The 14,773-nt window shown below is 46.8% G+C and overlaps 3 protein-coding genes across 3 annotated transcripts in view; 2 read left to right on the top strand and 1 right to left on the bottom strand.

Moving 5' to 3' along the window:
* cpamd8 (C3 and PZP like alpha-2-macroglobulin domain containing 8) overlaps positions 1-8,359 on the top strand; it is a 32,675-nt gene extending 24,316 nt beyond the window's left edge. Inside the window, exons 36-44 of the mRNA XM_040183774.2 lie at positions 330-604; positions 703-790; positions 2,789-2,863; positions 3,016-3,121; positions 3,382-3,492; positions 3,592-3,804; positions 5,111-5,185; positions 6,872-7,073; positions 7,378-8,359. Of these exons, the coding sequence (XP_040039708.2) occupies positions 330-604; positions 703-790; positions 2,789-2,863; positions 3,016-3,121; positions 3,382-3,492; positions 3,592-3,804; positions 5,111-5,185; positions 6,872-7,073; position 7,378 (1,146 nt within the window). The 3' untranslated portion in view covers positions 7,379-8,359. The remainder of the gene's footprint in view (positions 1-329; positions 605-702; positions 791-2,788; positions 2,864-3,015; positions 3,122-3,381; positions 3,493-3,591; positions 3,805-5,110; positions 5,186-6,871; positions 7,074-7,377) is intronic.
* Positions 8,360-9,326: 967 nt separating this feature from the next.
* On the top strand, positions 9,327-11,344 carry cimap1d (CIMAP1 family member D). The gene is made up of 5 exons (XM_040183786.2): positions 9,327-9,661; positions 9,756-9,849; positions 9,931-10,041; positions 10,377-10,490; positions 10,733-11,344. The coding sequence occupies exons 2-5, from the start codon at positions 9,810-9,812 to the stop codon at positions 11,218-11,220; spliced, it is 753 nt and encodes a 250-aa protein (XP_040039720.1). The 5' UTR covers positions 9,327-9,661; positions 9,756-9,809; the 3' UTR covers positions 11,221-11,344.
* cks2 (CDC28 protein kinase regulatory subunit 2) lies at positions 11,287-14,395 on the bottom strand. Its single transcript, XM_040183787.2, has 3 exons — positions 13,075-14,395; positions 12,367-12,494; positions 11,287-11,819 (listed from the first exon to the last, which is right to left on the bottom strand). Exons 1-3 carry the CDS (start codon positions 13,131-13,133, stop codon positions 11,776-11,778), a joined length of 231 nt encoding a protein of 76 aa, XP_040039721.1. The 5' UTR covers positions 13,134-14,395; the 3' UTR covers positions 11,287-11,775.
* Between the last annotated feature and the right edge of the window lie 378 nt (positions 14,396-14,773).

Raw genomic sequence — 14,773 nt, 5'->3', positions numbered from 1 at the left:
AATCCCACTGGATGATTTATTTAGAAAGCGTACAGTTCTGGGAATAATTAACCTCGAGTGGATTGAAGAAGAGCTGCGATAGTAGTCTACTGAAAGCAGCCTTGTGCCTTGTGTCAAGTTAATACGATTTGTGGTTCATGCTTTTAAGTGATACCTTTTTCTAGGCCAGAGGCCATGTTGAATATTTGATCTGCATGGAATTTTTTCGAGGTTAACGAACCATCAGCGGATCTGATCAGATATCGTATCGGCCATATCCTCTCATGAGAAAGTAAAGTCCTAATCGCAAAGGGAAATATTACCTCCCGCTGCTCTCCGTGTGTCCCCAGATCGATGTGTCTTACAACCTGCCCGACCCAGTGTCCAAGCCAGCCTTCCAGCTCAAGGTTGACCTGAAGGAGCCTTTTCAGGAGAGACACCTGCAGCCCCCCTCCTCCTCCTCCTCCTCCTCCTCGTCTTCCCGTCATCCTACCGCGCGCACCCGTAGCCGCGCTGACAACCGCTCCGAGCTTAACCGGAAGAGGCGGGCGCCCATCGACGACGACGACCCGGCCGCCCACCAGGACAAGATGGACTTCCACATCTCCTTAGAAGTTTGTGCCAGGTGGGCCCTCAAAGAACAGCGTAAAAAACAATGAGTAACTGGCGTCGCAAAGATCTGCTTCTAATCGTTTTCCTCCTGGGTCCAAACCCTCGGTGCAGGTGGCTGCACTCGGGATCGTCCAACATGGCCGTCATAGATGTTCCCATGATTTCCGGTTTCCGGGCAGATGTTGAAAGTCTAGAGAGGGTATGTAATCACATAAATGAATAGAAGATTTAAGTGGCTCGCAGACCGATGGAAAGCATTGGAAGTAGTCAAGTGCCCCGAACCAAAAGGCAGGTGGAGAAAGGGAGACAGATGCATGAACATCTGGAGGCCATTTAAAAGAGAAAGCATGAAAAAGTCATGGAATTCATCAGGCTCCCTCGGCTCTCTTTGTAGACTCCTTTGCGAACCTCCGGCTCACGTGTATATTCACACAGGATGCATCCTCTAATACATCGCACATGGTCAGATACTTTCCCTTAAAATGAGACGGGTCCCTCTTGGCGTTTTGTGTCTCCATGTGTTTGTATGCGTCATAGGCATCGTTAAGGCCGGGGTCCTTTTTATGGGGTTCTCTTTGGGTATGTTAGGGGACTCAGACCCCATAGAGCCCGAACACGATGTCTCAGGGACAAAGGTCATCGGGCCTCTCATTGGGCCCTGTGAGGTGCAGACTTTGTGTAGGATGCAAACGTCCGTGGGAAGAGAGCAGATATATTGTAATCAACCGGAATAGAGGAGGGACAGACGTGTGATGGACGGCTGATTTGAGGAAAGAGAATATTAATTCAGGGGCTGAATCCAGGTCAGCTCCTCAGAGGCCCGTCCTTCATTACAAGACATTTATGGGGCCTCATTCTGCAGGATTCCACCTCTAAAATAGCCACTTCTCTGGCTACCTGGGGAGATGTTAAACACCGCACACCTACGTACACATGTACGCTCCTGTGAGTCCAAGTTGTAGTCGCTAACAAGCTCAGTTTACACCCCTGCTTGCCTCCCTTGGAGCTTTACTGCCGCCTGCCCGACTGCCACTTACATTCCTCAATTTATGGTGGCAAGCTCGGCTTCTTACAGTCATGTCTAGTTGCCTCCATGGAGGCTGCAGTCATGAAGGATGTCGATTGGCCATCGGCGCCTATCACCCGGCGTGATGAGCTTTGTTTAGCGATAGAGAACACACTGTGGGTATAACGTTTGGGAATTCATTGGCATCAGTTGCTAGACAGACAAACAATACTTTGGTAAACAGAGAGGCCAGTGTGTGTGTGTGTGTGTGTCTCTGGCTGGCGCCAGCTCAGGCTGAGCACCTCATAAACTCCTGCTGTCCAAAGGCTGCCACCTTTGACAGAATGAGAAATCGCTTCGGGGTGGGGGGGGGGGGGGGGGGGGGGGCTCTGCCGGGTCTCTATGCACACACTCAAATTTGCAGTAAACAGCTTCACTATTACTTTTTCATCCACGCATATTTATTAGATATGCGCCCTGCACGTCAACTATTCATCCACTAGGTTCACAAAATACACCAGAAGGTGTCCAGATGATAAAACCCTGATCCGGTTCCAGAGGAAAGCTATGGTCCCTTATTGATTGAGATCCATGAAAGCCTACAGCCATTTCCATGATTAGCAACCTGTACATTGTCATGTCGTGGGCGAGTACATATGGCGTCGATTCCAGTTGTGGCCCGCAGAGCAGATTCAAATGAGAGTGGCATCACTCCTTTTAGTCAATCCGGGATCTTTGTGATGTATTTACTCCAATAACAAAAGCCTGGTGAGCATGGGACGGAGCTGTCCAGTCCGCTGTGGTGCTGATTACTGTCGTCCACGTCCGTGATTACTACCCGTCCATTGTTGTTTGAATCAAAGATCCAGCCGGCTTAACTGTGAGCCGTGTGCTCTCTGTCCATGAATGGTCCCTTTGTGCCGTCGGTCAGCTTCAGCCTAAAGTCTTTTCAGCCATAGCGTTAATAATAATAATAACGTGATCCACAGATATAACGTTTTCAATTTGTATGCATCAACAGCTCCTTTCTGTGAAAGCGATAACTTTAAAGGCCATTTCCCCATGTAACATGTTAAGCTTTAGGTGCTTGGTTAAGGAGGAAACTTAACACATGAACATATGAAACGTCCGAACAGATTCCTGCATTAAAACACGTCAGACGCCTGATTGTTTTTGTGTCTCACTCAACAGCTGCTGATGGACAAGCGAGTGGGTCTGAAGAGATATGAGCTGAGCGGAAGAAAAGTGTTGTTCTACTTTGACGAGGTGAGTTTCATCCGAATTCCTCCATGTTGCGTCTCCTACGCCTCATTTCTAAGGATATGTGTGCAGATGCCGGGTGAGGTGGAGGGGGGGCTCCTTTGCACATTATCTTTTGTTTGTAATAGTATTCACCTTTTTGTGTTTGTGTGTCGCAGATCCCCAGCCAGTGTATGACATGTGTGGCCTTTCAAGCAGTTAGGGAGTTCATCGTGGGCAAGACAGCACCTGTTCCAGTCAAGGTCTATGACTACTACGAACCAGGTGGGAATCTGATGAAAATTGGATGCACAGATTTTTTTTTAATTTCTTTTTATTATTGCTATTTTTTTTTCCTTTATTCGAACAATGTTCAGGCCTGGGAGGTCACTGTTGTATAGAACGGGCCTCAGCCAGCTGATTAACTTGCAGAGAAGCGCTTCTTTCTAGTGGAAACGCGCTGCTTTCGCTTTTACGTTCGTGACCTTGACATGTTGAGCGTCATCAACGTTTGGTGCGGTTTGGGTCTGTGCCTTTTCCTGCAGCCTTTGAGGCGACCCGCTTCTACAACGTTAGCGAGAGCAGCCCGCTGGCGCGGGAGCTGTGCGACGGACCCACCTGCAATGAGGTGGAAAGTTCAACCAATCAGTGGACAGGTGAGACTCCCGCTACGCTTTTTTTCTTTTTTTTTTTTTGTGATTCGCGGAGACAACCCCACCTACTCTCTATTTAAAAACTCATTCCCCCCAACGCAGGTTTCGTGCAGGCGACCCAGTGCAACAGTGTGTTTGGCTGCCTGGAGGAGGAGCAGTTTGAACGGTGCACTTGCCACAGGGACTGCGGGTACGACGGGGAACCGGTGTGCGGGTCCGACGGACAGCTCTACCAGAACCAGTGTCAGATGGAGGTGTTCGCCTGTCGGAACGGGACGCGCATCAAGCAGGTTCCGCTGACCCAGTGTCCTCACAGTAAGAACCCTCTGGCCACCCATCACCCCGACACCACCTGCACTTCACCCTTAACGCCGCAGAGACTCTAAATATTTCCTCAATGTTTCTGCAAAACGTGGTCCCGACACCCGTAAGTCTCCTCCCACATCTCGGGTCTGTTTAAAAGTGGACGAGCAATCAGAGTTCGGTTGGAGGGATTAAGATGTAAGATTGACCAGCTCTTGAATACGCGATGATAATATGCGGTGTCTGCTGATTTGGTTTGGACAAAACAAAAACGAGGAATTGGCCAACGTGAACAAAACGTCATGCTGAATGACTGAAGTGAGAGAAAAAAAGGCAATTGAGCGAGATCATCATGTTAATGCTACTTGACTTGGATGGAAATAGTCGCTTTGATGTCGGCATTTCACTTTCTTTTGAAACACGCGAACATCTCCAATCAACTGCGTACCGCTCAGTCACATGGGCTGCAACTCACCGACACCGACAGTTTGTCCCAGAAACTCTTCCTCCCTTTGGACGAACCGAGTGTGCGTCTGTTTGAGCTATCGGACGCAGTCGGCGCACGCGTGTGTGTGTGTGTGTGTGTGTGTGTGTGTGTGTGTGTCCACGCTGTGATCTAAGCTGTATAAACAGCTGCTCAGGTGTTGAGCTGATTACTGGATGAGTTTTCTGAGGCGAGCTACCCACCGTGCCCCCCCACCCCCCCCCACACACACACACACCCTCTTTCGCTCTCTGCTGTATTACAGGGCTCTCTCCAAATGACAGAGTGCTTTTGTCCAGCCCTTTGAAATCCTCGTCACATTCCTTTCCGACGCGCAGCCCAACAACAAAGGAGCCTTCATGTTGTGGAGCAGATTGGGGGGGAAAAAAGGCACAACACCAAAGAACCAAAACGTTGGTGGGAAAAGCCCCCCGTTTGTGCCAAGTGGTCCAGGCTGTAGATCATCAAATGAATCTTATTTGTGTTTAGAGGCCTTCGCTGTTTGTTTGTGTGTGGTTGTGCGGGGGAGAATCCTGCCGCCATTCCCCTGTTTTGGAAAGGAAAAAGATACAACTTGTCTCCACACACACGGACCCCCTCGGGCCGTAGTTTTGGCCCCCTGCTATTTCGGGACGTTTTTTAAGGCAGGCTTCTGCCGAGGCCGAGTGTACATCGTTGTTTTGCCAAGAAGCGTTGCTCAGTGGGGTGGATAATGCTTCTGGGCAGTATTTAGATTATGCAACACTGAAACCCTGTTGAATTCATTACTAGTTTTGGGCCACGTGAGTGGGAAAAATCTAACGTGTGTGTGTTTGTATGTGTTTGTATTTCCAGTGGAGACCAGGGTGGAGGACAGGCAACCAATAGCGAACCAGGAGACTGAGCAGCCCTCAGCGCCTGTACACACAGGTAACCCCGTCCGCCACCTACACACACACACACACACACACACACCGCTTCGCATTGCCTTCCAGGCCGCCTCCCGCTTGCAAACGTGTTTTTAGTAAATAGTTTGGCTCTGTGGAGAAAGGGAGTTCACGAGAAGAAGACAAGAGATCAAGAGATGAAAAGGTTCAGGGGTCGGGGTAAAGAAAGTTAAAGATGGCAGACGAGATGAAAGGGTGGGGGCGGGGGGGGTTTGTGAGGAGGTTGTGCGTCTACGTCTACGATCGGGCCCGTCGAGTAGCCGGGTGGGTTTCACGCCGTTGTCCCGCCGTGAGCTCAGATCAAGCTGCCGCTTCCAGAGAGGCAGCCAGAGAATTCCCGGTAGGATGTTTGGCTGCGTGCGGCAGGGAGGATGTGGCCGTGTTGTATTTGGCAACAAAAACATTTTTTTTTATTCTTTAAAAAGGCACTGCGAGTCATTCATAGGTCGCAGGGTGGTGCACATTGAACGCGTGTATGTGTGTGTGTGCATGGTTTGCATTGGGGGGAATATGTGTTGCTACGTGAATGTTTGAGTGGTGTAAAGGTGTGTGTGTGTGTGTGTGTGTGTGTGTGTGTGTGTGTGTGTCATGTGGCGGCAGCCTGCACTGACTTGTTTCCCAGCCTGCAGCTCCCGGTAGCTGCAGCTCACAAAGCTGCTCTCAGTCAAAGGTCTCCGTAGTACAAAAGCTAAGGCGCTTCACACTCACCTCAGGAATGCTGTTATGCACTCCCCCCCCCCCCCCCCCCCCCCCCCCCCACACACACACACAAGTGTATATATCTATGTATGCACACACAACCATGCATTTGCATGCCCACACTCGCAAACACGCCCACACACACACACACGCATGCACGTAGTCGCCTTGCTCATGATAACCCGGGGATGATTAGATTGAATAAGTACTTCGAAACACTGTCATTGTAAACCATTAGGACGTTGACAACATGCCCGCTAAGTGCACCCAGAGCGTAATGGGTGGAGGAGGGCCGGTGCCAAGGAGCTGACAGTTTCCACTGGATGGGTGGAGGAAGCCGAAGCTCTGGAATTGGCTTCCTTGTACAGACTTGTCTTCTGAGTGAGGACGATATACGCGATAACGCAAACACAAGCCGGCAGGCTGCGTCTGAGACCAAACCTGCCTCCATGTTAATGCGCGTTTGTCCCTTTTTAAATTCCCCCAGAATCAAATGTGTGTGTGTGTGTGTGTGTGTGTGGTTCGATCTCGTGTGTGCCAGCGCCCCCTACTGTCTGCGATGGGCTACTGCTGCATGAGCCTGAAAAGGACCGGGTGATAAAACTGCTCTGTGGAGTTTTATTTTAAGCCGTCAGATGTTTCACTGCACGTTGCAACCACCTGCAGATCAGTAGAATAGTATAAAAGACTTGGCAGGGACGTTCTGGTACGCGGAACAGACAAAACCGAGAGCCGTATATATATATATATATATAAAAGCATCGCTCCATTGAACTTTATAGCAGCCATAAACTCAAAAGGGGGACTTTTTCAAGTTTCAATAACGCCGAGCTCTTTACTCTTCAGCAACTAAATCAAGTACTTGTCAAGGCCTCTCGACCAACTCTCATCTGGTTTAACGTGTCTGCATCTACTCCCCCCACCCCCCCCCCCCTCTCCCCTTCCCCCCCCATACCCCGGATCTGTCCAGGTGAAGAGGAGCAGGGGTCCATGGCAGAGGTGTCCTACTACTCCTACGAATACGACCCCGATGCAGAGCCTTTCCTCGCTGATGCGGAGGGAAGGGACATTTTCCACGTCCCTGAAGGCGGGGACGTCGTCCAGCAGAAGGTGCTTCTGCGAGCAGACACCCAGCTCCCCACTCCGGACGCCAAAAACACCCCAGAGCGATGGTAGGAGCGCCTGCAACTATGCGACGCGCACATCAGACTTTTGGCTGTGTTTGTATGTGTGTTTTGCCTCGAGCTGGAAGGAAATGCTGGTGTTGATCTATTTCAGTTCAGCTTCTTTGGCTCACCAAATCCTTTTCAGAAGACCAGAACCGACAACTCATCGATACTGGCCATGTTCCATAAGCCAGTATTGAGTAGCGCGACCCCTCCATGAGTTCTACTACATGTCGACGTTGTTCAGGGAAAGAAGTTGTCTCAGGTGGTCCTAAAATTGACCGTTTGTTTCATTTGCTTCCTCCCACAGAGTGAAGCCACACCCACCTCCAAATTGTACATTACTTGTGAATATGCTAGTGAACGGAAAGAGAAGAGAGACCCGGAGGTCGACAAGTTGGGAGTCTGGAGAGTGAGCGAGTGCGTGCTTTTGGCCGTTAGAGGTTTTGAATGTGGACTGTGTGGGTGCATTTCTGCGTTTGTGTGTGTGTAACTGGATGCGAGTGTGTACGACTGCTACCAAGGTAGTGTCCTCCAGACTGTTGTTGTTCTTCCTGCAGACTCCTGGTCACCAATAGGCACCATAGCGTCTTTGTTATTCACTGTCCTGCCTTTATAATCACTAGAAGAAATAATCAAGTATTTATGTTTGTAATTACACCTGACTTTAAGCAAAATATTTTGTTATATTTTCTATCTGTGGTATTTATTTGTAGCTAGAGGTCATATCATTTTTATTTTTATTTTTTTGTCATTGCCTGCCCATACAATCTACGTACAATCTATGTGCTGTCAAAGGCATTTTTTTCTCTCTCTCTCATAGCAAGCTTTAACCCAATTATTGAAATGTTGGATGAAATTCCTGTGCCGTTATCCTGCTGGAAAAAAAACAAAAAAAAAACACATGCTAACCATATGCTTTACAGAAACATAAGCTCAACTATTTTTCATCAAATCAAGCAACTCTGCACAGGAGAGGTGGAATAGGAAACCAAGAAAGAGACGGCGACTGAGGTGTAACCACGAGGACGCGCCGACTCAAACTGTGGCCCCGAGACCCCGAAATCATCTACTCTCAAGTCGCCTTTCACCTTACCTGCCTTGAGATTTGATTGTACAGTTCATAAGCTATTTTGTTTTCGTTCTAATTTGATTTGTGAAGCAATCAACTTAAAAAAGAATGAAGTTGTACATTTCTGTAAATGTACCAAATTTGATTCAGTGTAGCCCCGATTCATATCAAAACCTGTGCTTTTTAAAACAAACCAGATTAAAACTTCTATAAAATCCAATGTTTTGGTTGTTTTTTCTGAGGCTGTGGTTGTGCACTTACACTTTGTGTCGACCCTTTTCAAACAATGCCACCGCCTAAGATCCAGCAGCATGGAGGGGAAGTTCATGAAAGCTCAGTTAAGTCTGAAGATAATTTCCTGTCAGCAGCCAGCAGCATCACACAGCCCTGCTGCTCCTGTGCTTTGATAACGGACTCCGTGACCCCTGACAAGCTTCTGTGTGCTTGTATGGTTGTGTGGGACTGGATGTGCACCATACTGTGTGTGTTTGTGGAGGCGCTAACAACAGATTTGTGTAACCGAAGCAGCGGCGCGGAGAGAGTTGGGCCCCTGTTAAAGTTTAATGTTAGTTTTCTACGCATGTCACTTGTCGACCCTCTCAGTTTCTGTGGTCTCTGGCAACGGGCAGCGCCGGCCTGTGAAACCAGTCCCGTCAAATCCCAACTACTAATCTCCAATGGGACCAGCGGGGAGATCAAAAGGGGGCTAATTTGTTACTGCGTCCGGGGGTAATCGGTTTGCCCCTTGAGATGAAGATGAGAAACCAGCGGGTTGCCTGGGCGATGCAGCCAGCAGGTCCGGATGTGCTGCCCTTGCATCCGACCCAGCCGCGTTGGTGCTTTAAGAACGTGTGTGTGTGTGTGTGTGTGTGTATGTGTGTGTGTGTGTGTGTGTATGTGTGTGTGTGTGTGTGTTTGACGAAACAAAACTCCAGCATGCACTTTTGCAGCGGGAGAAAACTATGACTTTTCTCTGCGTTCGCAGTTTAATACAAGTAAAGGGATGTGTTTATAGAGCTTAAAGGTATATTGTACCAACCCTCCCCCTCTGAGCAGGCGCTGCGGGCTCTACCCCTCCAGGCTAAAAGAAAAAAGAAAAAGGTCACTGAAGTGACAACGAGCCAGCAGTGCAGGGGACCGGGCCTTTGCAAAACAGCAACAGCGTCTCCGTGGCAACCGCATGCATGGCTGAAGGGCGATATTGCGCCTCCACACTGCGATGAGCTGAAAGAGGGAGACGGGCTCTGGGTTTCATGCTCGGCAGGGGGGAGCTAGCATTACACGAGAGCGAATCGGGGTGATGACATTGTTCCCCAAGTACCAGCTGAGTGCACCTATACATCCACCTCCGTGGAGGAGGAGCTATTCACGAGCCGGAGACACCACAGGTGGACAAAAGACAGATGGATAAAAGCCCGGTGCACAGGCTCCTCTGCTGCTGACACTTGTGAGGGCCCCTCTGAGGACTGAATGTCCGAGGATGCGGCTCGCCTCAGTGCCGACTGAGCAGGTCACTTATCTGGTGAGCTTCACACTCAAGGTTTTGCTTTTCTGATTTTACATTTGTCAACATTTCTTTCAGCCAGATTACATGCTGTATGAATGTGTTGGTATAGTATCGCTACCACTAAGGGACTCCTGCAGGTTTCGTCACCTCTACATAGAGCCAAATGGAGAAAAAATACCCATTAATAGCAGGAAGAGAAAAAGGTGAGTTCACTGATGGAAACGTTTGCTGTCCTGATTACAAACAGCACAGTACATCTCTGTGTTGATTCCCTCCGGCATCAGGGCCGGGGCCCGGGCGCTACGGGCTTCCTCCCACCATCGGGTTCATGGGCCATGACTTCACCATGCAGACCAGCCCCGCTTACTCTTTCCACGGCCGGATGAGTGACACGAGTAAGTTCTTTGCTTCTTTCTACAAGTTTTAGATCATGTAGCTACGCTACTGATGAGAAAACGTGTATTATTTATGTGATAAACACGTTGAGGCTATTTTAAAGACTATACAGAAAGAAATATGGTCGAGTCAATGTCATTTTCCTCTTCTACATCGGTCAAATTATATTCAGTATCCTCTGGGATGTAATGTTAAATTAAAGCCACTAGAGGGAGACACGTGACTTAAATATGTAGTTTCTCATCCTGCGTCCATCTAGCTGGTACCATTGCATGATGAAACCAAACTGACAGAGCAGATATCACATGTCGATCATTGTGAAACATCCCTGCAGTGTATCGTGTGGACTCCAGTCCAGGTCCACAGTATCACATCGATGCAAAAATGACTCGTTTTGGAAGAGATGGCACCCCTGCATACTCAATGTTGGGCCGAGTGAAAAAACAGAGTAAGTTACTCTTTATAAATCACCAAATGATTTTTTGTAGTGCACATTTGGTTTTAAAAGATCTTGTAGTGCTGCACCTTAAAGGCGAGACCAACCTAACTGCTCCGTTAATGTGAAAGGATGAAGGCTGTCTTTGACATCCAGTGTCAGCTGTTACAACTGAATACGTGAACCACTAACTACCCACTCGACCATTTGCTGTTGAGTCGAGGGGTTCGTATTACTCATTTTTTGTTCACCAGAGGAGCTATTCCAGACCCCCGGACCGGGTGCATACAGCCCTGAGAAAACACCCACGTTCAACCTCCAGCGGCGCCCGCCGTCTTACACCATGGGGTCGCGTTCACAATACCGGAGTGTCGACTCAGTACCGGCTCCCAACAAGTACTCTCTGCCTCCGCTGATGGGCCCCCAAGTGCCCAACAAGCAAGCCAGCGCAAGTTACACAATGTCAGGTAGTTACAGCGCAGGGGGACCCGCTGTGGATTTAGCCCAGACGCCGGGGCCCTGCAGGTACAACAGCACGGACCCGAGTGTTTATCTACCGAGAAAGCCGGCCTTCTCCATGCTGGGACGACACGGCTTGCCCAGAGACGCCACCGAAAAACCCGGTCCTGGAACCTATAATCCGGAGAAAGTGACTGTTAACAAGGCTCGGGCGCCAGCCTACTCCCTGGGCGTCAGACACTCGGAATTTGTTACTCCGCTAGTTGTCAATGTTTCCGACTGACCGTCATCAGACAGAAAACAGGAGTCTGCTATCTGGTGGAAAAGAATATTCACGAGCAAACGTAGCTAATGTGAAGAAGTACATTTAATTTGTTCTTTCAGCAACAAAGAAAGTGTTGAATCAACCATGACTCAGTCAACATTTATAACATCTCGAAATAATAATATGTACATAACACAAGTTTAAAGAACAGCAAAAACATAGAAAGCTCTTTTGGGAAAATAATCGACTTGAGGAAAAGGAAAAAAAAAGAAAACTACACGGTACTCAGTAAATAAATCAATTATAAAATTGGCATCAAAAAGACATTAAAAAATGCATTAAGATATACAATTGACAGGCAAACCTTTACCATCATATCGTTTATACGGTTATCATTCACAGTGCAATCAAGCGGTTTGCCTTTCATTACCTCTAAAAATTGAGGGAGTTTTAAGGACAGAAGACAACTAAAGATATTCTAGACAATACGTTGGAACGTATGTAGGAGAGATGTATGGTTCATAGACAATACAAATCAGCAGAGATGATAGCAGGTATTCTACAGGTTTCCATTCAATCCTTTGGGAGAGGTCTTCTGAAAAGCAGTATGTGAGGCTCTGGAGAGGAAAGCAAAGAGGTATCTGTCAGCATCACTTGTACAGTACAACGGTCACACTGCATGGTGTACCTTCATACACAGAGCTAGGATCCATGTGCATAGAAGTCTAAAGGCACATACCACAGGCTTTTTTTAAAAGACTCGATCAGTTATTTTTCATTGACTAGCTGATGCATTTATTATAGAACAAGAGTCCCCAGTCCCTGAAATCATTGCTTTTCTCTATATTGGTGATGAAAAGATCCCTTTGCATCAGACCACAACATAAAGAGACTGTGGCCAAGACGAACATCCCTTTCTGCAATTCTTTTTCGTCGATAGATAGAAAAACTAAAAGGGACTTTTGTTCCCAAAATATTGTAATATTAGAAATACTCACTTTAATAAACTAATTTAGATGAGTATTACTGGCACTGAGCTACGTTCTGTAGACTCCTGGTGAGGAAGGATTTCTTGCAATAACTTTTCCAGCATGCGTGTGCGCTTGTGCATTTTGAGCTAAAACTATTATGAAACGTGAACCCCAGTAATGCATCGTCACTGACCTGGTTTGTGTATCATGTAGTGAATCCAGCCCTGACTCTGTTGCACGCCGAGTCCCCTCCACTCGTCTTCTGCCATCAGGTGGGAGGAAGGCACCAATTTAGACAGCTGCTTTGGAAGCACCACATGTCTATTGGATGACAAAAGAAAAATCCGACAAGAATGATGCACTAGTAATCAGAAACGTATCTCAGAACTTAGTAACTTAACAATATATATTCGTATGACGTAAAATGAATGATGAAGCATGTTGACCGGCACGTTATTATTACTAAAGGCCGAGGAATCACATTTGCAGCAGCGTCATCTCCAAAACGTTCAAACCAAACCAGTGTTAACAATGACGTCATCATTGACGTTAACATAACAGTCAGCATAGCTAACGTTAGTGTAAGCTAAATATTTATGAAGATGAAACCTTATCCAAACGTCACAACGTCGCTAAACTAAAATGATCTAAATACATACTGTGTAACGTTACTGTGTTTTACTTAACGTTTCGTTAGTTATCCATTCTAAAGTAAAATGTGTCAATGTACGTTGACACTAACGTTACGTCCAGCAGTGTAAAGTTAGCTAACCTAATGTTACTGTATTTAGTTTGACTTTAAGCTAGCTAACGTTAACTGACGTCAACGTGGCTGAACACAAAAATAACGGACTTTTGAAAACAACTTTGACTCGTGCCAAAAAGCGTTAGCTAATGATACCTGTATTCGAACTCCTCGTCGGTGTACTTGTCAGAATAGTAAATCTGTTTTTTCGACATCTTCCGTCCGTAGCAGGCAGCGCTGAATTCCAGGGAGCTGTTCGGGTGACGTGAAGCAGCTAGCTCACTAACTTAGCAATGTTTGCGAGCGCTAGACGCTGCTGTCATCTGCCGCTGTTTTCAGAGGGCAATTCAAAACCCAACGGTTACCCGCATTTCCCTGATTGGTCAATACAGCAGCACGTGGACGTCCCATTTGGATAGATGGTCTATTCATAGAAAGATGCACCACTCGGATTGCGAAAGCGTGACTCTTTGACGGGGAAGCTCTGTTTCCGCCAGTGCATTTAGCTCTTTTTAATTAGTTTTAAAACATACATTCACGCAATTATCCTCGTCACATGTAGTGCAGACAAGTCTCAGACGTTTTAAACGCAATATATGTCATGTACGCCGGGACTTTTCGCGTGAGTTCAAATGGGGCCCAACGGGAGCTCTTCTCTTCTACGTTCTCTCTGCCACGTCGCAAGTCCTCCTTGCGTCGTCACCGTGGCAACGGGGTTTCCTGCCCGGGCGCTGGAGCGCGTGTCGGTGCGCGGCTGGAGCTGCGCACACTGGCGGTAGGAGGTGCCGGGGTCGACGTGTAAAAAAGACGCAAAACAACTACTAGCGTTTGCATTTTTGAATATTTGAGGGTTGAATATTTATTTATTATTATTATTTATTAATTACAGGCGGTGGCTATGGAAAGCGAAAGCACAATTGCTTAATACGTTTAGACAGATCGTTTTGCGTATTATGATTGGATGATATTTAGCTGCAGATCAACCGACTATTACCTTATGGAATATGTTTCTAAATATAGGCCCATCAATGAAGCTACTATTTGTCTTTAAATTGACATCACATATGTTTTTTTTACCCCTTCTCTTTGTAACTGCCTACTGAATTGTTAATGTTTTTCTTTTAGCATTTCTACTTCGTGGTTCATGAAATAATAATATGCACTACATGAATGCCGCTGCTATACCACTGGCTCTTATGTATTCGGTCATGTTTTTGATTGTAATCATTAGGATCCAGCTAAAAATTGTCTTGTTACTTGATATTTTCTAAACAGGATGTGCTATAAACATATACCCCCTCTTTAACTCATATGTCACACAGCTATTTTCCATTTATTTTATTAGAAAGGTTTTAGTAATTACTGTTGCACGATTATCGCCTGCAAACAAAGGCATCAGTCATCTATTGTACTTTCTCTGGGGCCTTTATATAAATGATGTTGCTTTCCCAGTAAATGTTTAGCTCTTTACATTTGAACCAAACCAAGTAGTTTGAAGATTCTTTACTTGGAAGTAAGTAATGTCGTTGCTCTCGGTTTAAATCATTGTAGTCAAGGTAATGGCAGCTAATGAGACGTGGTGTATTCACAGCATGGTTTGTTCCACTTGTATATGCAAACTACCAAAGCCCAGAAGTACATATGTTAACTCTTCACATACAGAGCCATAGAAGACTAATTGAAATGGTCTTTTTTCAGCAGCAAGTGATTCATCTTTTGTTATTTATAGCAATCAAACATACCACCGTCTTCAAATAGTTTCTCTTGAATCTATTTCTTCAGAGTACAATTATTTAATTTGGTTTGGAGTAACCGTTTTCTCTTGGTTTTCGTCATGGAGAAGGCCGCAGGGCAA

Source organism: Gasterosteus aculeatus, chromosome 8 (genome assembly GCF_964276395.1).
Source record: "Gasterosteus aculeatus chromosome 8, fGasAcu3.hap1.1, whole genome shotgun sequence".
Lineage (NCBI taxonomy): Eukaryota > Metazoa > Chordata > Actinopteri > Perciformes > Gasterosteidae > Gasterosteus > Gasterosteus aculeatus.
This window is presented reverse-complemented; position numbering and strand designations above follow the sequence as displayed.

Coding starts and splice junctions, on each gene's coding strand:
- cks2 (XM_040183787.2), bottom strand. CDS start 13,133: ATGTCGAAAAAACAGATTTACTATTCTGACAAGTACACCGACGAGGAG. Junction 12,495..13,074: donor GACGAGGAGTTCGAATACAG/GTATCATTAGCT, acceptor GTCATCCAATAG/ACATGTGGTGCTTCCAAAGC. Junction 11,820..12,366: donor CTACATGATACACAAACCAG/GTCAGTGACGAT, acceptor TTTCCTCTCCAG/AGCCTCACATACTGCTTTTC.
- cimap1d (XM_040183786.2), top strand. CDS start 9,810: ATGGAGAAAAAATACCCATTAATAGCAGGAAGAGAAAAAG. Junction 9,850..9,930: donor AATAGCAGGAAGAGAAAAAG/GTGAGTTCACTG, acceptor CTCCGGCATCAG/GGCCGGGGCCCGGGCGCTAC. Junction 10,491..10,732: donor GGGCCGAGTGAAAAAACAGA/GTAAGTTACTCT, acceptor TTTGTTCACCAG/AGGAGCTATTCCAGACCCCC.